Source organism: Dreissena polymorpha, chromosome 14 (assembly GCF_020536995.1).
Source record: "Dreissena polymorpha isolate Duluth1 chromosome 14, UMN_Dpol_1.0, whole genome shotgun sequence".
In the NCBI taxonomy this organism is placed as follows: domain Eukaryota; kingdom Metazoa; phylum Mollusca; class Bivalvia; order Myida; family Dreissenidae; genus Dreissena; species Dreissena polymorpha.
Window position 1 is genome coordinate 43,465,686 of NC_068368.1, and position 27,148 is coordinate 43,492,833.

A 27,148-nucleotide genomic window follows, 5' to 3' on the forward strand; every position below is an offset into this window, starting at 1 on the left:
GGGTGCGAATCTTTGCGTTCGACGATTGTTATTGAGCAACGAAGTGGCGAAGGGGATATGTGCGGGAGGGAATAATGCGGCGTCTCATCAGGGTCTGCGTTGTTTGCTTAACGGAATTTTTGTAAGAAATGTTCTAAATATAAAACTAAATATACTAGACATCCCTAATTTTGGAGATAAATTGATCCAATTTAGAAGGATGGGGGGTCCATTAGGTATAAATGGGTTAAACAAAAGTTAAGAATCTTTGCTTGGAAAATGTATCGACTGACAGCAAGTTTTCAGTCACAGTTTCTCGTGTATCCTTTAACACGACATGTTGACGTGACGAGTGTGTTTTAATTGTTAAGCTTGATTTTAACTTAACTTTCGTTTGGAAGTTTTATTATTAAATATGTGTCTTGTAAGAGGTATGAAACAAGCGTATACATTGTATAAATACATTTTATTATATTGTCATAATATAAACAGTCGCTTTATTTTACGGTATTAAATATGACGATTGTTATCTGCTATTGGTTAATTTTTAAACGGAAAGTTAGGATCGTAACTTCTAAAATTCGTTGACGAACGACACATTAAAAGAGAACCAGTGATGATTCACTATTTCTTAATACTTTAAATGTTTTCATAACACGTTCTTCAATAAAACTGCTATTGAGGAGTTTCGGAGTTGTTGGTCCGAAACTGTGGAATGACCTTCCATCAAGCATCCGGACTTCCGCCTCAATAGACATTTTCAAAAGGAATTTGAAAACATTTCTCTTCAGAGACTTTTGCAACCTATTTTAATTTGAATACCTGTGATTTAAAAAATCGAGACTCATTTGTAAGGGCTTATTTGTCACTAGGACTTGGAGGACCAAGAAATTAAAGAATTGTGCGGGCTTCTTTGCTCGAAAAGGATATTTATTGTACAAGTAACTGGTAACCAAGAATCATTAGGGCTTCTTTGCTCAATGATTGAGTTACGTCAATCAACCAGCTGTCTTTTAGTCACGCTTAGGCCCTCTAGTTGTGTCTTATAGTCACACTGTAATTAGCAGGCCCGTACCCAGGCCATGGGCCCAGGGGCCCGGCCCCCCCCCAGCTGGCTTTCGAACTATGATTTTTTTAAATGATCGGCCCACTGCAATTTTTTTCGCTCGTGCAAGGGCCCACAGTACACTTTCCCTCAAAACAAAAGAGCAGCTATGTTTTATTGTCCCTGATAAACAAGGGGATTAGCGCTCGCCAATCGAGATAAGCCTCTAGGCAATGTTTTCTTATCGCCTTGTACACACATCCCCGATCAGTCCCCCATTGTGATCATGAATGCTTCATCTATCGATGGTTGATGTAACATGTATTTTGATAAGTGCAGCAAATGGAAGCAACTGCTACAGGAGGTTGTAGAATATGGTCTGATAATTGCTGACGCCGGTGTTTTTCCTTCTTTGAGAAGGCCCTTTCCCCTAGACGTATTTTCCTCTATAAAAGTTAACTTGCTTTTTTTGGGGAAACCTTTTATTTGGGAATTGTTAGGTCCCAATATATACTTTTTACATTGAGATAGGGCCCTGAATTTGAACCGGAACAAAACATTGACAAAGGTATTAAAACTTAGTATTTATCATTTTTGCAAGGAAATCACTGAAAAAGACTACGATGAGATAGTTTACATGTCTGTTGAAAAGAAAAACAGATTCATAAATTTGTCGAGCAACAGAAAATAATTTGGCAGAATTCAGTATTTAAAATAATTCAATGCGGGGAATCACATGGTAAGATTTGAAAAAATAATGGCCGCCGATGCCTCGATTCGATGGAGAAATTGAGTCTTGAAACGTTTTCCGTCAGGAAATCGCGAAATATTCCATGAGTTACCTCAACACGGAAAACGGTTCCGGCTGGCCCTATGATAGGCGTTATCCGATTCAAAACAAGTAAGTAATAAGGTAGATGTACCTGTTTGAAGACTCAATTGAATCGAGGCATCGGCGGCCATTTTTTATCAAATCTGACCACGTGATTCCCCCCATTGATAATTGAGTACCGAGAATTGAGTAATGTCAACCTATTAATGGCTAATTGGTAAAAAAAAAGAAACTTGAAACAACAAATCGATCTCAATATATGAGTTAACCTGATCCAGTGTAGAAAAATATTGTATAATTAAATTATCTGTTGCCTTGAATTTGTTTGAAAACAGTGAAATATGTTAAATTGATTATTTAAGACTTTCAGTATTTTCCCCAAAAATTACTAATAATAATAAAATCTTTATTTAAAGAAGATAGACTTGTTAAGAAATACATCAGATGAAATAACATAATATGCAATTTATATAATACATTTCTTATTTTCAACAAGGTCTTCTAACAAGATACAATTTACAACAAATACATCACATTTCATCTTGAGCAATAAGAACAAAACATAAAGAATCATATATGCATGCACATATAATGATATATATTATAATTAAAAACAAATGACAGACATAAAACTACAATAACCATTTATGCAAGAACAGTATTTAAACATTAAACTTATGTTATTTACCAAAACAACATGAAGCATGTTCAGTTTATTTCATTAAGTGTGGAAGAAAGATAAGCTTTTAATTTTTTCTTAAATTTAATTAAATTGTTTGTTTGACGTATAGATTGGGGTAACGAATTCAAATTGTTTTGCTAGAAAATTCAAACGATTGTTTGAAATAGTTTGTTTTGGGTATTCGCACTAGCTTTAAATCCCCCTTTGCGCAAGATCGCAAGTTATAGTGATTATTTTGTGAAGGTGTCAAAAGGTCACGTATGTATGTTGGGGTTTGATTGTGAAATGCTTTAAATACAATAACTGACGTGAAATAGTGATTACGCTGTTCGAAAGTCAACCATTTTAGATCTTTAAATAGTGTTTTTGAATTAGTGTTGTACTTTTTATTTAAAATATGTGCACCACAACGCTTTTGTATTTTGACTATTCTATTAATATCCGTTTTGGCCGCTGAACTCCAGGTAACGCATGCGTAGTCGGATATAGGTGAGATATAACCATTATAAAAGAGCTTACGCATTTCAAGGGTTAAATATTGTTATATTTTTTGCAAAAGAAACATTCGTGATGACATTTTTAAACAAACGCTGTTAATGTGTAGTTTCCAAGATAGAGTATTGTCAATATAAAGGCCAAGCAGTTTTTGACAATTTACTGTTTTGATCACCGTATCTGAAATTTTAAGTTTTAGATCTGTTATGTTTTGAGCTTTCCGTTTTGACCCTAATACCATACAAGTAGTTTTTAGTGGATTAATAATCATGTTATTAGTTTGGCACCAATCATTAACAATTGAAAGATTTGTTTGTAGCTTATTTTGAAGTGTTTGAATATTTGTTCCCACAGTGTGCAATGTTGTATCATCAAACGTATTAGGCGTTTCGCGCATTTTTTTCCTTAAAAAAGGCAAGGTCTTTTCCAAAAAATCAGAGAAAAAAAAACTGTGACATTATTGATTTGTGAAAAAAAATGGTGGAAGTAATACGAGAGTTGATGTGGATAATCGTCAGATTAAACCTGTAAGTTTCGGAACAAAAACTCCGATCCTAATAAAAAGACGAATGCTTCGGTTATTGTATGAAAATATGTACGAAATATCTTCGTCACAATCGGCTCGGGGCGCAAATTTGTCTTTGCTGCATTTTATGAAATTCTTCTTCAATGTATATTTTTTCTCTCTTTACATGTTTTACTGAAAATATAATCGTGGTATCTATAATTTCAATATTTGTAATATTAGCATAAATACAATCAACAGACTGATCTTCTTACTATTTTTTATACATTTGGTAATCGTTTAGTTCGTATAATAAAAAAGGCAAACAGCTCGAGCACGTTAAAGCTTTGACTTTCAAATAGTGATGTAACTCAATATGAGTGCGTTTATATCGAGCCATTGCGAGTTCATTTCTCATAAATGTACATTATCTGCATTACTACGTATTTATACGTATTTATTTTGCGTAATTACACTTTTAATAACCTATTATTTGCGTTTATATCGGTATATTTCCTAAGGCACCTCTTTTTTGCATAAGAACGGCTTCGCACTGTTGTATTTATTACTTTTTAATTATTTTAATAGGCTCTCGAAAAGGTCCTATAGGCAAACGTATACTGATTCTGTTATAAAATAATTTGGAATTATCTTTACGCCCAATATAAAATATAACATTAGTTGACTCAAAATTACTTATTTTTAGCTGCCAGGTCACGGAAATGGTTTCCTAACACACAAAAAACACCAACAAGCAAAAGCCTTAAGGGACGACTCCGGTAAGCGCAGTGTGTGGTACATGCGCTTCTCACCTTGGCGACCCGGGTTAATTTCCCGTTCCCAAAGTCTGGTTTGTGGTCATACCGGACATGCGCAATAATAAAGATTTGTTCAGGAAGCTATTTCAATTATTTATTATTTGATCGGTATATTAATAAACCTAAATGAATTTCTTAATGTTATCAAGCTGTGAATATTCCTTATCAACCAATACATCTCCGTTCTTCTTCAATATATCGTATCGTATCGTTTCGTATCATATCGCATCGCATCGCATCGCATCGCATTATATCATATCATATGATATAATATGTCCTGCAATTTTACACATTCCCCATTACCCTTCTGTAAATGCTTTTAATAAAATCTCGAAATCTTTATTAAAGAGACAATACAACTTTAGCGCTGGTGGGGCATCTTAATTGCAAATGAATTTATGCAATATTGTTGTTGTTTTAACATTGTAACAACGAAGTCTCCTGTCATATACATTTGTATCGTGGCTATATGTGCATTGCCGTTAAGCGCGTGTAAAGGCTGTATACAAAGTGATAAAAGTCAAAGACCTATAGATAACTATCTATAGGTCTTTGTAAAAGTGTATGGTTGATGAGATGATAAATAGTAACCCCAATCACCTGTTTCAATAACTATATGCAGATATTAAAATTGTAGTACATCTTTTTGAACATAATTTGCTTAACCCTTTACGGTCGTCAAAATTGTTTCCTTAATGAAAAGTCTCACGCCTATTACTGACAATTACTCGTTAAGTGTTAGTAAGTCTGCCCGTGTTCAGTCTAGCACATATCACTACGTGTGCAAAATAAGTACCACTTGTTAATGCTATAACACTGTTTTCACACATAACTAGCTGCAAGTTCCGGTACCCGATATACAGGTAGATCTGGACTGGGCAACATATTTAATGGACATTTTTAATTGACACTAATTGACAGTATTGCACCAGATAGCACGCAGGAACATTACTCTTATTGCAAATGAAAGGAAATTTAAATACGGAATACTTTCTTAGTCTATCGATTACGCTATCAACAGTTGAAGCAAATACCTCGATAATGTCAATACATACAAACAAACATTCAAGTTAAGCCGACTTCCGCAGAACGTCAATACCGGTACGCCTGTCGGCAGGTTATGATTATCAGCAGTCACTTAGAGGAGGCGACCCTGCGGTATCATGTTGCCGACAGAACCGGCCACAAGATCTTCAATTACAATATTCGGTTGCGTCTCTCCATTCTGGATGGTGTCAGAAACATGTATTATGAATTTGCAGCCAAGAAGGCAGACGAGATTATAGAGCAGCAGAGCGTTTTTGACGTCATCGACCCTCGTGACGTCACATTCGATAAAAGTCCGATTACAGCATCGAAATGTGCGAATGAGAGCGTCAGCATAACTCCATTCCAAGACGTTCAGATGCGCGCTCGGGTTGGAATCGCCTGAGAAAGTATACCGGTCACCGACAAATACTAGATGTTATGTCCAAACAAGCGATCATACATGTATCACCAGGGCGACCAAACTCTGCGCAGAGGTTCGACACTATGGCTGGTACCTAGCATACCTCAAGATCAAATATCTTCACAGATCTACCATTTTAAACGGGGGGTAACAATCTAATTGCCGGACGACGAACTACGAATACATTTTCCTTCATATGCACACTTCCATTGGCCAAAATAAGTCGACTAGACACATGAGCCTTGTTCTGAGAAAACTGGGCTTAATGCATGTGCTTAACGTGTCATCCCAGATTAATCTGGGACGGCACTTTACGCACATGCATTATGACCAGTTTCAGAACGCAACTCACTTGTATGTCTCGCAGTCGTGTGTCAAAGTATACCAGAAGAGTTGTTCAAGCAGGGCATGTTGACGTTACAATCGTGTATTGATTGTTAATTTTATTTTAACTTTGTGTTGTTTGAAAAGTGTGTTTTTTTTACAAGCATTTATGATGTAAAAGTTAAGTACCAAGTGTGTATTTGGTATAGTTGTATTTTATTTTTATGATAAATGAGGGGGTTTTGCTTACCTTTTCAAATGTAACGCTCGTCATCGTTTTAGGTTTATTTGTAAACTGAAAGTAAGAATCTCCACGTTAAAAATTCACCGACTGACGGCAAATTCTAAAAAATACTTGTTGTCGACCATATCTTATTAAGGTTAATTGTATCCTTAACATATCCTTCTATGTTTATTGAATGCAGTTATGCTCTTCATTCGATTAATTCTCCATACTGACTTATTTTTCATTAACACTCACACATATTATTTGCGGTTGTTATATGCTTTTAACAGTAAAGAAATAGCACGACTTAAAATGTCAGTGGCGCATTACAAGAGTCGCGGTGACCTGTTTCATGAAAAATCGTGAGACGGCAATATGTATAGATCTTAAAGGGGCCTTTTCACAGAGTTTGGCATGTATATGTATAGATCTTAAATGGACATTTTTTAGCGTGTTTTGCAATATGTCATATGCTGCTTTACATTGGTAAATATAAACACTGGAACTAAATAGCTACAGTAAAAAAAAAACAAGAACAAAATTAAAATAATAAAAAAAAACTAATCCTCAACTGGGCTCGAAACAATGGCCATTGGAGGAAAAGTATTTCACTTAAACCACTCTACCAGCCTTGCTCTTACAGAAACTGCTATCATACTGGTGTGTTTCATAATTTACATTAGCTTTCTCGTAGCGTAACAAAATATAACGATAACATCAAAACTCTCAAAATTATCCAATCAATCGTTTCGCCTTTGTAACATTTTATAATTTTCAGGTTTTTAAATCGTCAAAAGATGCATATAATGTATATTTTAGAGCATAATAAATGTTCAGCATTACTGTTTCTTCGCAAATATCATAACTACAACGAAAATTAATCAAATCTGAAACTTTTTTTTCAATTTTGCCAAGGTACCAAAACGTGAAAAGTTCCCTTTAAGTGACTTAATTGTTATGTTTTCTTTTATTTATATATTCAGTTAAACAATATACTTGTATAAGCACTGCGGCAGTTGTGATAACAACCAGTACCCTTCTGGTAATATTGAGTCTCTATGTTTAGTATTTGAGACGCGTTCTGAGAAAACTTGGCATTATGCATGTGCGTAAAGTGTCGTCCCATATTAGCCTGTGTAGTCCGCAAAGGCTAATGAGGGACGACACTTTCCGCTTTTATGATAGTTTCTGTTAAAAAAATTCTCTTCTTGTCAAATATCTTGTTTAGGCGAAAAGTGTCGTCCCTGATTAGCCTGTGTGGACCGCACATGCATTATGCCCAGTTTTCTGTAACATGTGGGTCGATTGTAGGTTGACACCAAAGATCTAAGGTTTATTCATAGATCTTTGGTTGAAACTTAACAACTTGGTATATAGAGTACAGGTATAACATTATTGTCCTATCGTTGTGTAAGATATATCAGGATAGGCACGCATATAACAACGGATCGGCCTGACAGTTGCGCTGTCTGGTTTGACTTTATTTAAATTTACTACTTATAAACATGTTTTGAAATGTTCTTAACGTGTTTTGCCCATAACAAATGGCCAAATACTGATAATATTGTATAGAATGTCGATAAGTATATAGGAAACAAGAAATATCTTTAAAAAAAGATAAACGGCGTTGATAGTTCAATGAATGAGATCAATGATAGCGAATGTCTTTTTCTATGCAGTTCTTAGCTGCATCACACGCAGTAAGGGATGTTACGCGGAGTTTTCGCGGCTTATTTTACATTATTACATATTGCTGGTCATAAACCTTTAGATACAAAACAGAAAACCAAAAGAAGAATGGAAGTTGAACTAAAACATACGAGTCAACCGGCCACACGCGAAGTATCCGTATTTTTAGGCGCGTTCTTCGAACAAACCTGTTTTAGTGGTTTGTCGGACATTGCTATATGATTCGATTATTAACAGTTTCGAGAATCATCGCGCTCATGCTTAATACAATTGTCAATATGGTGGAATAATTATTGTTAAATTAATCTAAAATAATATTTATCATTGTATCGTTGAAAACACATTAATAATCTATTATTGACATATCTTAATTATATTGCTGAATATCTTCATTTAACATATTTCTATTCTAAAGAAAATTCCAGGTCACCTAGTTCACGGATAGAGTCTTTATTATATAACGATTATTTTACTGTCTGCGAACTCCGGTGATGAACTGTATATAAACTCTGACTTTCACACACTGGCCGCGAATTGACCCAAAACCTCGCGGGTTGAAATGCAATGCATTAAAGTGAGGCCTCGCTTCCACTGCTCTTTATACTTTTACATGTTAACATGTTGACATGAATATGGAAGTAAGTACTAAATATGAGAACATAGCCTTTAGTATAAACGCTTTTGCGCTGGTATTTCTCTGAAAATTAAAGATGCACGCACAAACTGTATTTATGTCGAGCATTGATTGTAAAACTGTTCTATCTATTGAGCCTTTTCATTAGAGATAAAATTGTTTCATGCAGTATCACAGTGTTACAAAGACGCGGATATGTTTCCAATGTTTTGGTGTTATACTCAAATCAGCCAATGGAATAAATGAAGTTTATTCATTCGTACCTAGCCGCGGGAAATTTTATTTGAATATTATTGGACACTTACAAAGGTCAGGTCAGGTGAAAAGCCGCTTAATACAGCACATCGAAAAAATCAAACGTACATTTTCTGTCGATACAGACTAGATTGTTTAAAGTGAATGTTTCATTCAAATATGACGTATTCGTGAGCCGCGATTTTGCCAACAACCGATTCAACACGTCGAGACGCTGTTAGAAACTAATCACAGTATTCGCTACAGGGGTAGTATGTTTTAATTGTTAATATTCTCTCTTGAGAGTTTTAATGAATATACGTGCTGTGCCTTTTTAATTTTACCATGTTTGATATTTTCACCGTTAAAATCAACAGACGGGTTAAAAAGTATTTTATACCGTTGGAAATCGTTCAGTTTATCTTAGCGTTTTATATAGAAAGCGAACAACTCCATCGCGCTCACAGTTTTGGTTTTCACATGGTCATGTAGCTCATTTTGTACGCGTTCATTTCGAGTTATTGCGCTCTCATTCCTCCTGTTTGGAGGAACAACATGTTTGCGGCACTATGTATTTATTTTTTGCGTAGTAACACGTTAATACTATTTGTGCCTGACACAAATGTGATCAAGATAAGTTGTCTATAGATTACATAATTGTATCGGCCAGGTCATTGGACCGTCACTCCACCCGATGGAACCTCAGGCCGTTAAGGACATATAAATACACTACAACAGATCTCAAGATGGAACCTCAGGCCGTTAAGGACATATATATACACTACAACAGATCTCAAAACAGGTTCCATGCAGCCATGGTGAGCACTCAGTGCTCAAAACCTCGCGATCCGAGTTCGAATCTCGGTGGAACCCTAATGTTTTATCAAGATATATTTATCTCCACATATCATTTTCAGTATTGTAAGTGTGCTTGCGAGGCCATGGATCAGCGGTTCCATGGTGTAATGGTTAGCACTCAAGACTCTGAATCTTGCGATCTGAGTTCAAATCTCGGTGCAACCATAATGTTTTATCAAGATTTATTGATATCTACATAATATATTCAGTATTTTAAGTGTGCTTGCGAGGCCATGTTGAACAGCGGTTCAATGGTGTAATGGTAAGCTATCAAGGCGATCCGAGTTCAAATCTGGGGGAACCTATCTTTGTAACCTCAATATTTTCTTAATATTCTAGTAATTTGGTCGGTGTTAGTTCTGTGCATTTAATGGTTTCATGCACATGTGTTGAAATCTATTTACAATTTAACAATGAAGACATTTTCCAGCGATATAAGGCATAATACATCGGTCATACCTATGTCATAAATCTAAACAGTAATGCTTAAAACCCAAAAAACATAACTTGTTTACTGTTCTCGAAGCGAACTGTGACTTAGTTATCTCCGCTAATCAGCCTTGGCTGGTTGGTTCCGATGTATTAATTAATCAATTTAAAGAATTTTATAACAAACTTCAAAACATGCCAAAATCTGTGAATGGGCGTGTTTTTTTTTTAAATTATTTTACAGTTACATGAAAGAAGACATGCCCATTCTTGACCCAGCCGACCACGACTTCCGCCGGGAACATGTTTCCATTAGGGAAAAGTCCAAACCAAACGTAGCCATGCGTCTTTACGTGAACATCGAATGTCACGTGGCTCGAGTTATTGTTCCAGTTCACGACAAAGTTACCGTCGTTATCCAGCGTCGCTGATTGGTTGATCGCTTCTGGCGTCGCACCTAATGGTTAAAAAAAAACACATTGGTAAAGAGGATTAGCGTAACTGCCATATGAAGTCATTGATACCCGAAGTCAGTATTGCAAAACGATAAAAAAAACTACAGATTGTACACATTAATAAGCACAAGAAAGATTATTTCTCATGTTCGAGGGTTTCTTAATTCACAACAGTGTAGAAGATTATAAATATACATGATTGATATGGACATATTATTTAATACAAATTACTATGCGATCGTCGCTTAAATGTGTTTGGTACGAAAATGAAATATGTTGCTAACAAAACATTTAAGAATTTTAGTTAAATTAAACTGGTCGCGCATTTTTAATCATGCGTTCCACTTTCATGCTAAGTACAGCATATTTTAGTAAATGAAATACCGCGTCCTTATTTAAAGACCAAAGATATAGGAATAATAGGTTGGTGACGTGGATGAAGAAGTCGGAGGATTCGGTTCACTCAATAAGATCCTCCGACGAGCCAGATAACCATTCTCCATCTACGTCACCAACCTATTATTCTATTTATCCTGTCACATTTACAACATTCGTTGACATGTTTCTAAAATATCTAGTTTTCGAGTATTTTGTGTTTAAATATGTAATATGGTAAACATCACGCGCGAAAAAAACATTGTGACGTCACGTCAGGCAAAGCGCTTAGGCTAGCTTCCATCTTGTTAAAACACACAGAAATCGAGTTACTCGTAATTGATTCAATACACAAAGACGAAATTATGCTGTTTAAATAATAGTTTTTTTACATGTATTTTGTATTTTATTAATAGAAAAAAAATACTTTATTAATAGTAAATGCATGCGCATGCACGGATAGCAACTGACGGATATTCGAGGTCACGTGGTCATCTAGCCTAATATCTTCTGGGATATTAGTTAACCTGGTTATCGGGCTGATTTAAAGACAGACAGACAGTTTATTCCGACTTATACACAAGTACATCGTCTTCATACTAAAGTATATACATTTTTTTTTCTGTCACGTAACTAGGTATAACAACACAATATTAAATAACATAAAATACACATTCACGAGTACAAATACTTATAAACTATCAAGGCGGTAATAAATTGTATTAAACAGTATTATTTAAAATCGTATTTCTAAAAAAAGAGCTTCTTTGATATATTTGCATACATTGTAAATAACTGATTTATCACAGGAAATTAATAACTTTTGGAATTTATATACTGATGGGTTAATATAAAATATACGGATTAAATATTTTTTTCTTAAATCCGTGTAACAACGGCATATACATATAAAATGGTATTCATTCTCTAAAGTCTAAATATGCTTCATAATCCAAACAGCTTTTAATAACTTTGTACATCACTAAAATAGAACTATTATTCAATTTACCGTACCACTCTTGTTTAAAATTATCAACAAGTCTACATTTGAATTCGCTGATAAAACTATTAACTTGTACAACGTTTGGATTTTCAAAAACATAACTAAATCCATAATTATTTAACAAATTCTTTACATTTGAGACCCAGTTTGTACAACCTTTATTACAATCATTCAAGGCTTGTTTGTATACAGTTTGCATTATGATATTCTCATTGTTGAGAACCTTAAACCAATATTTTACAATTTTAACAAATCTGTTTACATACAATGGGAATCTACCTAATTCTCCATAAACCGCAACATTACATGTATTTATTTTCACCTGCAGCAATCGTTTACAAAATTTCAAATGTATACGTTCAATATCATCTGACTTGGTGAAGCCCCATACTTCTGAAGCATAATTTAATATAGAACCCACAAATGAGTCAAACAACTGACAAAATATTTTTGGTTTTATGTCAAATTCATTGCATTTAAACAATAATGTATTAATGGCTTTAAGGGCTTTACCAACCAAATGCTCCTGAGTAAGTTTAAAACTTCCGGTATAATTTAACACTGTGCCTAAATAATTAAAGTTGTCAACCACTTCAATAACATTACCATTGTATGTCCATTTTTCGTTATCTTTTAGTCCGCCCCTCTTCCGAAAAACTATTATTTTTGTTTTATCAGTGTTAACATTTAACCCCCAAGAATTGCAATATAAGTATAAAGGCGTGTGACAGGATAAATGTTGATTCGTATACCCGTTTATCAGGCTCAGGTATGATTGTTAACTTGGGGTTACCAAATCGCATGCATTGCTCATCATCGATAACGGTTCACGTGAGCTGGGCTATTTTCCGGACAGATAATAAAAGTGCACTGTATTTACCTTTTAAGTAGCATATCAAAATTATGAAAAGCATCCCACAGCAAACCATGTAAAACTGAATGCGTCAATTTATATACTGTATATTATTGACACAGAATATTGGCCTATAATCAAGCACAAATTGTTGTATTTCAATACTCCAAAAACTTATTTCAAATAGCATATTCAAGTTGTATATTTATCATTTATAACATGTATTCGCTGATTCAGCTGAACTCTCAATATAGAACTCAAACGAGTTAATCATTAGTGATCAAACTTAAAATGCTGGCTGTGAAAAAGCAGCTGCTCTTTCGATTGTGTTATTCATTTAGGATAATTGAACCTAGATCGAAAAATATAAATCAAGCAATCGGTTGCAAATACTATCAATGATATTTGCCAAAATGTTCAACCAATTTTGTTGCGTAAATTGCCATTTCTGAGTCTAAAGCAATACAAAGCTAGTAAACAAAATATCGCATGCTCTTTTAATAAATATTGCATTATATGAAAGTTTAATGTTTATGAGTAAACTCATTGAATAGCGCACGTTATATACCGATCTAATGGAAAACTTCACAGGCAATATAACATGTCCTGTGTGAAATATGTGAAACATGTTTATAAACATTTTGCCACAAAGCTTCACTCTTTTGGTATGACCATTAATGGCATTGTTACAGGATGTATACTAGATCCATACACAATGAATTATTAATTCAATATATCACCATTATGCCATCTGGTAAAAAACGGACATAATACATGTGATGTGAGTGCATGTGTTCATTTTAACCGTATGAGTGCTTCATTTAAATATTCCATTCACTTTCGGACAGGGTCCAAATTAAAGGGGCCTTTTCACAGATTTTGGCATGCATTATTGAAATTTGTCATTAAATGTTTTATATTGATAAATGTGAACATTGGATCTAAAAAGTTCTATCAACAAAAACAATAATGCAATTAAAAAATTAAAGAAGTAATCCTCAACTGGGCTCGAACCACTGACCCTGGAGTCGTTGAGTAAAAGTCTACCGCTTAGACTACTCAGCCATCCGTGCTCATTCAATGAATGATGTATTTTATTTTTCATATAAATTTACAATCCTCGTAGTTTCACAAAATATAACGACAACTTTCCAAATAACTCAATCGTTTCGCGCTGCAACGCTTTATAATTTTCAGGTTTTCAAATCGTCAAAAGATGCATATAATGGATATTTTAGAGCATGGTAAATGTTCAGGATTACTGTTTTCTCATAAAAATCATAAATGAAACGAAAATTTGCGAATCTGAAACAACTTTTTTTAAATTTTGTCAATTTACCAAAACGTGAAAAAGACCCTTTAAAGTCCTATAAGTGTATAGTAATATTATATTCACTTTCGGACTGAGTGTGTTTGCCCTGAATTGACCGTTTATCTTTCTGTACTTATTATATCCACTATCTGAGTGAGTCATTTGATGCGGATGGCATGATCATATTATCAAGTGTAAATTTCACAACAGGCTTGTATATCAAGTTCAACGTAAACTCGATTATTTTAATGTGACTAAATTAAGTTTTTAAAATTCTGATACATTTTCTGTTCTATCTTCCCATATTTAATGTAACCATGGCATTCTGCATACACAATCAAATTTTAAGAAAACATTAAGGAACAATTAAGGATTCTCAAACATTTTAACCCTCTACCCCCCTTTTAACATATTTCATAATCATTACACTACAAAATTCTCTTTTGTGAGCATACATATTGATAAAGCACGACTTATTTATGTTTTTATACATAAATGCATGATAAATTCGTTTGTTATCATTTATGAAGTGTAACAAGGGAAAAACAAAAAAAGCACACAGGTATTGTTATCTCCCCTCAGAAAAAAACAGAAAAATGCACCATTATGTTGTCATAACTGAGTTTAAAAACAAGTAAACAATATAAAGGAAATAGGCTGATACAAGTTTTGAGCATATATTGTTTTTGTTTTATCTGTGATAAAAATAGAAAGAATACTTAATTGTCATTTCTCAAAATTTGCAGTTTTCCACCGGAGGGGTACCTACGTGTGCACAAATGAATATGCCATAATCATACTTCAGCTGAGCATTTTAGATTTTCCATAATCGTATAAAACCAGGGCCGGATTAGCACCGGGGAAGATTATATGCAGTAAAACCTTTTGGGCCCACGCCCCAGATCCCTAGTTGACATCGTGTCTACATGAGCGCCAGTGCCCAGCCGATTTCACTAGTTTAAAAACAGCAAAGCAATATGAATACGATGTTGCAAATACTAAATGATTGTGAACTCAATTTGGATCTATTATATGTGACTTCAAGTTGACAGCTTTGCAAACATCTCCGACAATGCACGCGTGTAAATGTTTGTTAATTTCGTTTTGTTAATGATAAATGCAAAATGTCAACATTTATTTTCAAAACCCAATCCACGCCTCCTTCTTATGTGTATTTGCATAGATAACACGAATTTTTCATCTGATGCCCCAAGCCTTAAAGGAATACATTTCTAAGATTGCAATGAGCTAGATGCTTTCGCACAAAGAAAAAACAATTTTTACATCTTTCTGATCTGGTTCTAGCCCAGAGTGCTATGCGCTTGTTTAATCTAGAGGAATTGGTAGTGGAAAGACGGGCCCAGTAATTTGCCAACACTTTCCATTGGCGGATAGGGACTGGAGTCCAACCCATTTCTCCAGAAACACCAAGATTTGGGGTGTATTTACCCACTCCTAGATAAAACCGCATTGCCCTGTTCTGGACAGCTGTTACACATGAAAAGGATTTATGCCCCCATATAGCCGCCCCGTAAGCAATGACTGGCCAAACAACGGAGTGGCGATCATAAGCTGTTTTATTTTTATTTTTCAAGATAAGTGTTTGTTTTGTTTCATAATATCGATCATATTCACTCACTTTGTTATCAAATGTTTGGTCATCTGTGCTATATTCGATCATAAACGAATTTAAAGGATGAATTGCAAGTAGAAATTTGTGGGAATTCTGCATGTTCCTGCATCATCTGATGACAGCGGGAAATAAATAGTGTTATGTTGAAAGTTCGCTATGGAAAGTTCAGACCTACCTAACCTACGTATTTGTGATGTTAATAGTAGAAACAAATACCTTGTTCGGCCTTACCGCATGTACTAAACACTCCTCTGAGCGGTGGAGATAGATATGGGTATCTATACTGACATATATCTTCGAATAAAACGATATGCGCTGGTTTAAATTCATATTCTGAAACATGCTGTTCTTAGCAGGTATGTGGAAAACAGGGTTACATATATATCAAAGATTGACTTTACTGCTCGATATTCATTAAAATATATATAATATATTTCACTTATCGGTCTGCACGTATTGATTGTCGTTAATTTAATAAACGTCGCTCCACGTTGAGGCAGTATATTTTCAAGCTAATGCAGTGCAATTTTAAGTCAATTTATTAAAATGATCATTAGTATTTTAGTGTGAACGAGTCGTACAATTATTAATTTTTAGAAAATTAATAAATTCTTCGGATGTAGACTGTAACTAAAAATATGTGGCATCAGTATCAAATGTAGCGAGTGATCTATTTCATCTTTTATCGTTTGGTGGTTCGAAACATGGATAAAATTTGATTTATCGGACAGGTAAACATGCATACATAAAGGGTATTGATATTTTTTTACACGAATATAACTACTTCATTGACTAAATAATGCTGTACGTAGCAGATATGTGGAACATATGGCTAAAAATAAGTACCCAGTTGCGCGTGACTTCATTCCATAATTTGCTAGTAGCATAAATCATTTTGTAGCATGCATAGTTTTTTTTAAGATTACACACTTATTGGTGTCAATTAAAAAATATTTCTACAATCTGAAATATATTTCGGCCGTGATCTGTGAAGAAAGGGGGATAACTGCATGTGTGTGATGTATCTTCCAAATAAGCCATTACGCACAGGCTAATCAGGGACGACACTTTCCGCGTTTTTGATATGTTTCGTTTCAAAAAAGTCTTTTATTAGCAAAAATCAAGTTTAAGAGGAAAGTGTCGTCCTTGATTAGACTGAACATGCTAATCTAGGACGACACTTAACGCACATGTATTAAACCACTTTTCACAGAGCGCGGCTCATTTATTGTGTTGCGTATTTTGAAACTCATGAAAATTAGAATTAAAATAAAACTGAATAATTTTTAACATATGTTTTTTATTTTACAATATTATCCATGAATTAATCTGACAGTAACGCTGCTTATTTCCACCTCTCTGGCGTTGGGAAAACCTGTTGATGAGACGTCAGAAGCGTTCAACCAATCAGCGACGCTGGATAAGGCGGGAAACTTCGTCGTGTACTGGAACTATAACTCGAGCCACGTGACATTCGAGGTACACGTGAAGACGCATGGCTACGTTGGGTTTGGACTTTCCCCCAATGGGAATATGTTCCCGGCGGACGTCGTGGTCGGCTGGGTTAAGAATGGGCATGTCTTCTTCAAGGTAACTTTAGTATGAAAAACAAACCGTACAGACGTACAAACAACTACGTGTGGCTTCTGTGAATTAGATGTGACCGAAGCTTGTGATTACAGTTGCTCGAGTATAAATGTTATTGTACAGAAATCATTTGACACATTTTTATGTTGAAAATACCATTGAAATTTAAAACTAAACAATGGGGGTCCTACCGACATACCGCTATTAATGAACATTGTTTTGTTGAAAATCTGGTTTTAAACGCAGCCTTTAATCTATGTGTATATGACATAAATATGAAGTAGTTTTAAACCATATGTTGAAATAATCTAATCTTAAATATTTCTTACTTAAGGATATGCACACAATTGCGCACGCGCATCCTGTGGTTGATAAGAGTCAGGATTGGTTCCTGCTTCATGGCGAAGAGAACGACATGGGAACCAGTCTGAGGTTTGTCCGGAAGCTGGACACGTGCGATGCAGACGACAGAGTAATCACGGTAAACCTTACGTCACCGCCCATGTGAGAATTAATTTAACTTTTAATTAAATTATCAATACTTGTTGTTCTTGATCGATACTTGGCCAACCACGTGCTTTCTTCCACACTTAAATTTGTCATACTAGTATGTAATCTTACAAAATTTAACTAGAATAACACAAATGGTGTATTCACGGTATTTTGTTTTATATTTCTCTAATTAAAGTTAACCTTTTTACCCCCATAACGACCCCTTTAGAACGCAACCCAGCGTCTGATCTACTCGTACCATCCGGACGACCCCGCGGACGAACACAGTCTCGTGTACCACGGTGGCGAACGCAGGGGCGCCAAGAGCGTCATGCTGCTCAACGTCAACGCGCCGCCTGACGTCATCTCGCACGAGGACGTCAAGGTGTTTGACCTAACCGCGGGAAATGTACGTATTTATGGCTTTGTTCGTATTTTTTATAAACAAACGCGTCGTTAACACATACGAAAAAAATGCATGTGGCAAATGTGTTATCTTAAGCGTGGGACTTTGGGAAATGCATTATCGAAAAGGGAGACAACTTTTACAACATTTAAGCCACCCATTCAGTGCAGTTGTAAACAGTTCTCCTCACAAAATTTGTATAAGCATTGGTATTTTTTTATTTTTTTATTGAGGATTAATTAAGTATTTGCTCTCTAATAACTCTTATATACATAATACAATTACCTTAAAATGGTAATCATGAGAAAATGCCATATCTTAAACAAATAACACTATGAATAAGAAGAATGCACAAATGTATACTTTCGTTAAATCAACGAAAGACATTGGTAAAATTAAAAAAAAAATATATATAACGGTATTGCTTTATATGAACCTAAAAAGCGTAATATAAATTTTAAACTAAATCGGAATAGTTTTGTTGATATTTAAATGCTATCGTTTTCAGTATGAGGTTCCCAGCAACGACACGACTTATATGTGCGTTGGATATCAGATGGAGGACATAGGGGGGAAACATCACATGGTCATGGTATACATACGTATCGTGTTTCTTTTATTAATAATACAGTATGTGTATTACGTATTTTTTTATCTGACCACAAACAAAGGCCAAGCCAGAGGATCATAAAAGGCGAACAGTCTAAAGGAGGAGTCCGGAGATAGCCGATGAATCACGATAAACGTTTGTTTAACTATAACGCCTCTAGTGTTTGTGCAGGATAATTAAACCATGTGTTTAAGAACATAATCGCAGTCGTTAACGATATTTTAAGTGTAGAAAGTTGAATTTCGTTTATTATTTCATATATCCTTGGTCAAATTATACAATGTAACAGTCAAGAAAGTGAGGAACAACCTGATTTACGAGTATCGTAACACATGGGGCAGACATTACAATATAGAATCTATTACTATGCATGTCTGTATGAAGTGGAATTTATTACCAATATCCTTGAACGCGGTCAAACTGGTTTGGCATCTTTCCCGTGTTTTTTTTTTCGGCGAAACGGAAGGATTGCCAAAATCGCTGCAGCTGGTCGGAACGCACAGAAAGGCACAAGGACGATTTTGCGCGAGGTTTTCCACGAAACCGCATAAAGTGTTACGTATTGTATTAGTCCCCAAAATTAGTCGTTTCACATTGAACGTTGCAGTTACACGAGTGTCATATTCAAATGGCATTCGTACATTGAAAACAAGATTTGACTCTATATGTGTAACCAAGGCAGTCATAGTCTTAATGACTGTTGTTATTGGGCCAGTAGCAGCCCCTGTACACGTTCTATGAATGTCACGGAAAAGATTCACTGAAACGGTTGGCTTTTAAACCCAATAACTACGTATCAGTGACAGCATAGGACGGTCATAACACGCCTTGAAAAATACAGAAATAAAAAATAACAATCAGAAGATTTAAATATACAGAAAATGTGTAATATGTCGTTTTATTTTATGCTTTCCGGTGGTTTATAGATAAATATCAGTGAATTAATACGGATAATTCCACTGTTTCAAACAGTGAAAATTATCAGTGAAAACTATCTATTATTTTCACTGTTTACTGTGAAATGACGTCATTTCTTTTACGAAATGACGGCATTATCCCAGCGAAATTCCTTAGTTAAACTCTTGTACAATGTATATAAACTGTGACAAAAAGCATAAAATAAAAAGAAAAATTGTTGGATTCGGTGGAATATCGATTTAAATTCACTCGTGATCATAAAAAATATATATTTTCACTCGTGAATTAAAATCGATAATTCACCGAACAACAAACATCCTCTATATAATAGTGAATTTGTAAAAGAGTATTTATCTTTCTTTCAGTTTGAGCCTCTATTCACGCCTGGAAATGAGCACATGGTCCATCATTTTACCGTGCAGCGCTGCCCCGGGCGACACCCTCACCTGCACGGCGCACGTGGCGAGTGCTTCTTGGGATTCCCGGATGGTTGGCCGGCGTGCCCGGAAGTGTTCATAGGTTGGGCTACAGGCGGAGGGGTAGGATGCGCATCATGATGATACAGTTTCAGTGTTTTGAACTTAGCTCTGGGACAACGGGGTTTAATGCATTTGTCTTCGGTCCGCTCGTGCTTATCATGGCCGACGCATTCCGTCTAAACTGGATTTTCGCTGTTTGCCTTTGCAGAATCTGAGACGTAACTTGTAGCATAGGCATTTAACCCCGTTTTTACAGAGCGAGGCTCATTCGTACAGTAGAACTTACTTGCTTGTTAAGTCCATATTCACAAACGTAAAGTTCAAAAGTAGGAGATGTATTGGCACGCAAAGTGGGACAAACTGTATGCCCGTTATTACGCACGTGATTTCGCTAAACTATTAAAGCTGAATGATAATGTTTGTGAAAAGAGGTCCCTTGGTTATTTCTAACCGAAGAATGTGCATTTCCTTACATAGTTCCTTCTTAAATGTTGGATAGATTTCGTTCCAACTTTTTTCAGCTGAAGAGCCGTCCTGTTAAAATGAAAGCGAAATTGCACTTGCAACCAATTTGGCAGAAATACGGACTTTTTTTTTTCTCAAGTATTTTAAGCATATAAAGATTATATTTGGGCGAGTAAAAGCCCCCTTTAACTGTTTGTTGGCTTGGTCGTGTCTTTGAGGGAGGCGGGGTAAGGTGAGGGCATTAGTTAAACGAGTTAGGCTGTTGGCGAACATTTAGTGCCTTCTTTAAGCTGCGTTTTTTGGTAATATTCATAGCTTTGTAGCTCTAAATGAAATCATCAGTAAATTTACCTTTAACTTCTCATTTATTAGACAGGGTCGTATGGTCAGCTGAGGCTTTGACACATCTAGTTATTGGTACGACTGTTTCATATATACAGTGTAGCTTGCACATTACGATGTGAACATTGGCCATATTACCGGCATATATCAACGTACTGACAGTACTGGTGTGACGATGCTTTTGAAGAGGATTTATATAAAATCTATTAAAGTTTATCTACATCACCATAAATGTGTATGTGGGTACGAAAATTTTGGGTAGGATAAAAAATGGGCACAAACATTTTGGGTACAAAAATTATGCCAAAAAAATTGAATACGAAAAAAGATTTGGTTACGAAACAAAATTTGGGTATGAAAAAAAATGGGTACGTAAACATTTTGGGTACGAGCAAAAATTAGGGTACGAAAAAAATTGGGTACGCAAAATGTAGGGTACGAAACCAAAATTGGGGGTACGGGGAAGTAATATCCGTGGGGAACTTGATCCATTCAGCGAAATGAAGGCGGGTTACATTGAAGTTGAAAATTCAGGGTTAGAAAAGTTTTTTATGTCCCTAATTGCGAGTAATTTAATTTACAGAAGAATATGAATTGTGCATCTAAAGATGTAATATACCTCATAACATGTAAACACTGTAAGAAGCAGTACGTTTTCAACTTGGACAAACCATGCAACCGGTGTCAAAAAGAATGAACAGTCATCGATTTGACATAAGAAACTTTTCTAACCCTGAATTTTCAACTTTGGTCGCATCACATTTTAATGAAGATCACCACATCGCAAATGACTTTTCCTTTATGCCAAATGATGTTGTTAGTTACATAAATCGTCTGTGTAAAGAAACTTAGTATATACACAGACTTAAAACATTACACCCTAATGGTATGAATAACAAATACAATACAGACAATGCATATTTATTTCATTGATCTATAAACATATAATGGATTGAATATAACTGATTTAAAATTAACGTTTTGAAACTATTATAAAATCATTTTCCCAGATTGTGCTGTCCTATTTATAGCTGAGCTTCCTATACCTTTATCAATGATAATCAGCGAGATATGCCGAACAGAAAAATCGAGCTATCTCAATCGGACTGGCTCGGTCTTTTACATAGTTCGCCATTGTGAAGAAATTTTTCATGGTATGATAACTTAGACGAGCTGCTTCGTCAACAAGTACATTAACATACATTTCTCCTAGCAAACATTGGAATTCCGATAGGAATTAACTGATTGCAGCCCTACTATTTCCCGCCGCACACCGGATACCCTGTTGGAGGGGCAGACGATAATTCTTTCTACGTCATGCAGATGCACTATGACAACCCGAGCATGAAGAAAGGTCGGTGACGCACACACGAAATGACAAGAAAAATGTATTGTCCCCTTTCATATGATTTAATTATTTGACGGGCACAAATATGAACACATAAACAAAACTGACTTAATTAAAAGTGATAAATATGCCTTTATAGCGCCCGTGATTTTTTTTCACATTAAACTCTCATAATAGTCTTGAGTTTTGCGCATTTCCTGTAAATGTGATAACAGTTGCGAGTACACACAACGTTAATGGGTTAATATGTACTTAATAGATACAATTTAATACTTCTATTTTGAAACAGGTGTTATAGACAACTCAGGCGTTCGTATTCGTCTGACGTCAAAGCTACGTCAGCATGACGTCGGTACGTTGATTATTGGACATGATGTAACACCGTTACAAGTCATACCACCGCGCGAGTCTTCCTTTGTATCAAAAGGCTACTGCGCCGACCATTGTTTATCTCAGGTAATAGTGTGCTTTCTTCGAACACTATCATTTTTATCTGTTGTAGGGACAATAAAACTATTTTTTAGAAACACAGCCTCTACGAACTTAATTTCTTTTACTTTCGTTCATGGGGGTTGATTAGTATGATTCCGGTTAATATTTTAATACAAATATTGCGACGTTTATTACAATATTGGATAGTTGGGCAATTAATTTAATGCACACGTGATTTAGACCCTGACCTCAATTTTTTGAGCGACATTCGGTAGGTCGTTTCAAAGGAATTTTTAATATAAAAAATATATAAGTGTCGTCCTTGGTGAATTATCCATTAAACATGGCATTATATAACAAAAACTGTGTTCGATGCATTATTTTTCTTTGCCAAATTCGTATTCTTTATGATCAATTAGCATTTACAACCTTGCGTGCCTCTCGATCGAAAAATTAATGCTAGAAAACGCATAATAAAAAGCAAGATAAGTCTTCTCTTTGTTCATAAATCTTTTAAAAAAAAATAAGATTGCAAAATGGAAAATCATCGCACAATTATTGACAAATAAGCCATTCTGCATAAATATTAGGAATATTTTGACAAACAGCGATTGTTATTTAGCATTTGTTCAACCTCCGCGCAAGGATCTAAATGGCTGGTTCCGAGTTTACCCATCAGCAAAGGTCAGCATTGATTTGAATTTGGCAATTTTATCACTTACCGATAGTCGATAAAAATATTAACTGAGAATATTACATTAAGTTGCACTGTAACTTGGATATCCATGTCTCGATGACAGACAATGGCTGGACAAAATACTGATGAATTCCGGATAATAAGTGTGATGCAGCACGCGCATCTCCTAGCAACTGGTATGAAAACGAGGCACTTCCGGAACGGGACAGAGTTGCCCCCCATAATCGATGACCCGAGCTACGATTTTTACTTCCAAGAGTTCCGCCCATTGCCGGATGAAGTAGTCGTGCGAAAAGTAAGCGGATTTATTTTTTGAAGTAATAGTATTAGAACAAAATTGCTTTTTATCTCATATTTTGCTCCTGATGATGATACGTTTGGTTTGCATAAATATAATAATGATGATTGTAATGATGATGATGCCTGTGGTGGTGGTGTTGGTGGTGGTGATGATGATGATGATGATGATGATGATGGATGATGATGATGATGATGATGATGATGATGATGATGATGATGATGATGATGATGATGATGATGATGATGATGATGATGATGATGATGGACGACGATAACGACGATGAAGACGATGATGATGATGATGATGATGATGATGATGATGGTGATGATGATGATGATGATGATGATGATGATGATGATGATGATGATGATGATAATGATGATGATGATAATGATGATGATGATGATGATGATGATGATGATTTTGTTGTTGTTTTCAGGGTGACAGTTTATCCGTGGAGTGCACATACAGTACGATTGGCAGGACGACACCTGCATTTGTAAGTAAAATGATAAATTATGACCGATATTGGTGCAAGTCAATACCGACGTTTGCTTTCTTTTTTATTTATTACTGATACTAAATCAGTGTTGTTTTCGCACAATCGTTAATGCGTTTATTCCTTTTTGTATAACAGATTTCTTTGTTGAATATTCTGTGCCATATTTCTCATAAGTGTTGTTCAATTCTTTCCTAAGAGGAAATATTACAAAGTTCTGAATGATAAATTTGTATACGTAGCCGGGTTAAACATGGCTATCTCAGTCCAAACGACTGACATTATAACGTTCATTTTGGTTATCGCAGGGAGGTCTGACAACCCGGGATGAAATGTGCGAGGCGTTTATCTACCATTATCCGCGCCTAGATTTGAACGTCTGCGAATCTAGACCGGACATGAACACGATTTTCAACCGAACGTTTAACCGAAATTATTATGGTACGTTTTTGGCGGGGGGAAGTTTGGGGACATATTATTAACAGTGGTCTTTGTATTATGCGTTTGTTAAATTGTGATATAAATAATAAGAACATACTTGTCGAAACATTTATGATTGGTTTTACCGTTAGTACTTCCATATACATGTAGAAGTACGCGTATTTAAAAGTATAGCGTATGTGACCAAATTGTTCCAACAAAACAAAAACATGCTGCTAGTCACATTTATTATCCTGTTTGTTGCGATTTTCTATAACAATCGTGTATAACACGAACAGATCAAGTCAATTCACCTAGTAAACTTATGTAAAAAAAGAGAATGCAATTGACTAGGTGTCACTGGTAAATATCTTGGTATATTTATTAATTTACTGCATTCATAAAATGATGTTTTACTTTTAAGTTTATTTCGTTACTCTGCAGACTCGAATTCCACCGATTCATTCATGTACTTCATGAAACACGAATTTGATTGGTCGGACCAGACGCGCATAAACCAGTTCAAAGCGGATCTTAATAGCGCCATTTATAGAACCGGTTGCCATGGTACACACACGCAGGCAGATGCACGGAAGGTCGGTACACTGGTATAAGAGAACAATTTTAAAACACTTTTGTCTTAGTTTAAAACTTTTTATTTTAGCTCGATTTTGCCGGAGGTCTAAATCTTATTGAACAGCTCTTGAGTCCGTTTCGTGGGTAGAACCAGTACTTGGTGTCTTGAGCGACTATCTTAAGAACGCTCTCACAGTGGTGATTGAAACCGTGACTTACTGGTCGCTAAGTTGATATCAAAGGCTACGGCGCAACATTTCTCTTAAAATGAGATATTAAATTCTATAAATAATATTTTGTCTAATATACAAAAACTTATTTTATAGTTTGTGCAATTTATGCTCCCAAAAATTTATTTGGGGGGAGCATATAGTCGCCGCTCCGTCCGTCCGTGCGTCCGTCCGTCCGTGAACAATTTTTGTCCGGGCAATTTCTCAGCAATTAATGACCGGAATTCAATTAAACTTTATGGGAAGCTTCACTACCAAGAGAAGATGTGCATAATATCAGCGGGTTCTGGTCAGATGATTTTTCACAGAGTTATGGCCCTTTGAAATTTTCCATTAACTGTACATATAGTGCAATTCTTGTCCAGGCTATTTCTCAGCAACTTACGACCGGAATTCATTGAAACTTTATGGGAAGCTTCACTACCAAGAGGAGATGTGCGTATTATCAGCGGGTTCTGCTCGGATGATTTTTCACAGAGTTATGGCAGTTTGAAATTTTCCATTAACTGTACATATAGTGCAATTCTTGTCCGTGCTATTTCTCAGCAACTAATGACCGGAATTCAATAAAACTTTATGGGAAGCTTCACTACTAGGAGGAGATGTGCATATTATCAGCGGGTTCTAGTCGGATGATTTTTCACAGAGTTATGGCCCTTTGAAATTTTATTTAAAAAATCTTGTCCCCCCAACTACTTAGCCCTCAAGACGTTTCCTTTTATCTGAATATATAGTGCAATCTTGTGACAAAAATAAATTGGGGAGCATCACCCGTCTCCGACGGTTTCGTTTAGTTTTTGTTTTTGCAAGTCTACTAAAATTCGCGTATACGAATTTCAAATGTCCGATTATTAAGAGGCCGTTGACCGTTTTAATGAAGACATTGTCCGAAAATGAAATGGTTTAATTTTTTGTTGTGAGATAGATCTATTTTGCAGTAGAAAAAAAGAAAAAAAATATCACAAGAAACACAAATGGAATATTTTCTTTTTTCTAGTGGATTAGTGCTCTGTCCGACAGTTTAAATCTACTTATTTATGATCATTTGTTTTTATTTTGCTAAAGGTGTTCACTTTCCACTTCGATGAGAGGACAGTCGTTCCCTACATTCCGTCTAAATCTCAATGTGACGTCACTGACCACGCTATAAATCCCAATCTCGCCAACATTGTCGGGTGACGTCACGGTGGACGATGTTCACTGCTTTCGTACCGAGCAATCATGAAATGCGAACTATGAATGTTAAACATAAATATAGTTAGTAACTAGAGTGTAAAAAAAAATGTGCTTAATTATAAATGTTCGTTTTGCTTAGCATTTTTCGCCTTGTTCAACAGAATTTCAGTTGTATCAAGACATTCTTTGTTATTCGAGATAATTATCAATATATTGAGTATTTTGACTGATGTTAGTATCTATATATATATATTTATATCTAGTTAACCAATTTACTCAATTATATCAAGATAATCATATTTCTAATGTATTCACAGAGCGAATAATTAAACTAAACTA

General features: G+C 35.4%; 1 protein-coding gene, 1 long non-coding RNA gene and 1 other non-coding gene across 4 annotated transcripts; 2 read left to right on the forward strand and 1 right to left on the reverse strand.

Annotated features, from left to right (window-relative positions):
* The first annotated feature begins 9,864 nt into the window (after window positions 1-9,864).
* Trnaq-cug (transfer RNA glutamine (anticodon CUG)) lies at window positions 9,865-9,936 on the forward strand. Its single transcript has one exon. It is a non-coding gene; the product is annotated as a tRNA-Gln (tRNA).
* Window positions 9,937-10,361: 425 nt separating this feature from the next.
* LOC127858985 (uncharacterized) lies at window positions 10,362-12,791 on the reverse strand. The gene is made up of 2 exons (XR_008039219.1): window positions 12,640-12,791; window positions 10,362-10,657 (listed from the first exon to the last, which is right to left on the reverse strand). It is a non-coding gene; the product is annotated as an uncharacterized LOC127858985 (long non-coding RNA).
* Window positions 12,792-16,028: 3,237 nt separating this feature from the next.
* Window positions 16,029-27,035, forward strand: LOC127858980 (DBH-like monooxygenase protein 1 homolog). 2 transcript variants are annotated; one of them, XM_052396370.1, is made up of 13 exons: window positions 16,029-16,187; window positions 17,168-17,421; window positions 17,753-17,899; window positions 18,140-18,319; window positions 18,825-18,908; window positions 20,210-20,383; window positions 22,382-22,484; window positions 22,768-22,934; window positions 23,711-23,902; window positions 24,348-24,407; window positions 24,716-24,848; window positions 25,272-25,435; window positions 26,699-27,035. In XM_052396370.1, exons 1-13 carry the CDS (start codon window positions 16,172-16,174, stop codon window positions 26,810-26,812), a joined length of 1,788 nt encoding a protein of 595 aa, XP_052252330.1. In that variant the 5' UTR covers window positions 16,029-16,171; the 3' UTR covers window positions 26,813-27,035. The 2 variants fall into 2 exon arrangements, with proteins under 2 accessions (XP_052252330.1, XP_052252331.1); XM_052396371.1 differs by having other exon boundaries at window positions 16,030-16,187; window positions 25,272-25,423.
* Window positions 27,036-27,148: the final 113 nt, after the last annotated feature.

Bases quoted from the DNA above. Each gene is read 5' to 3' on its own strand.
- LOC127858980 (XM_052396370.1), top strand. The intron at 17,422-17,752 runs GTAACTTTAGTA...TTCTTACTTAAG, and splicing joins ATGGGCATGTCTTCTTCAAG to GATATGCACACAATTGCGCA. The intron at 17,900-18,139 runs GTAAACCTTACG...CGACCCCTTTAG, and splicing joins CAGACGACAGAGTAATCACG to AACGCAACCCAGCGTCTGAT.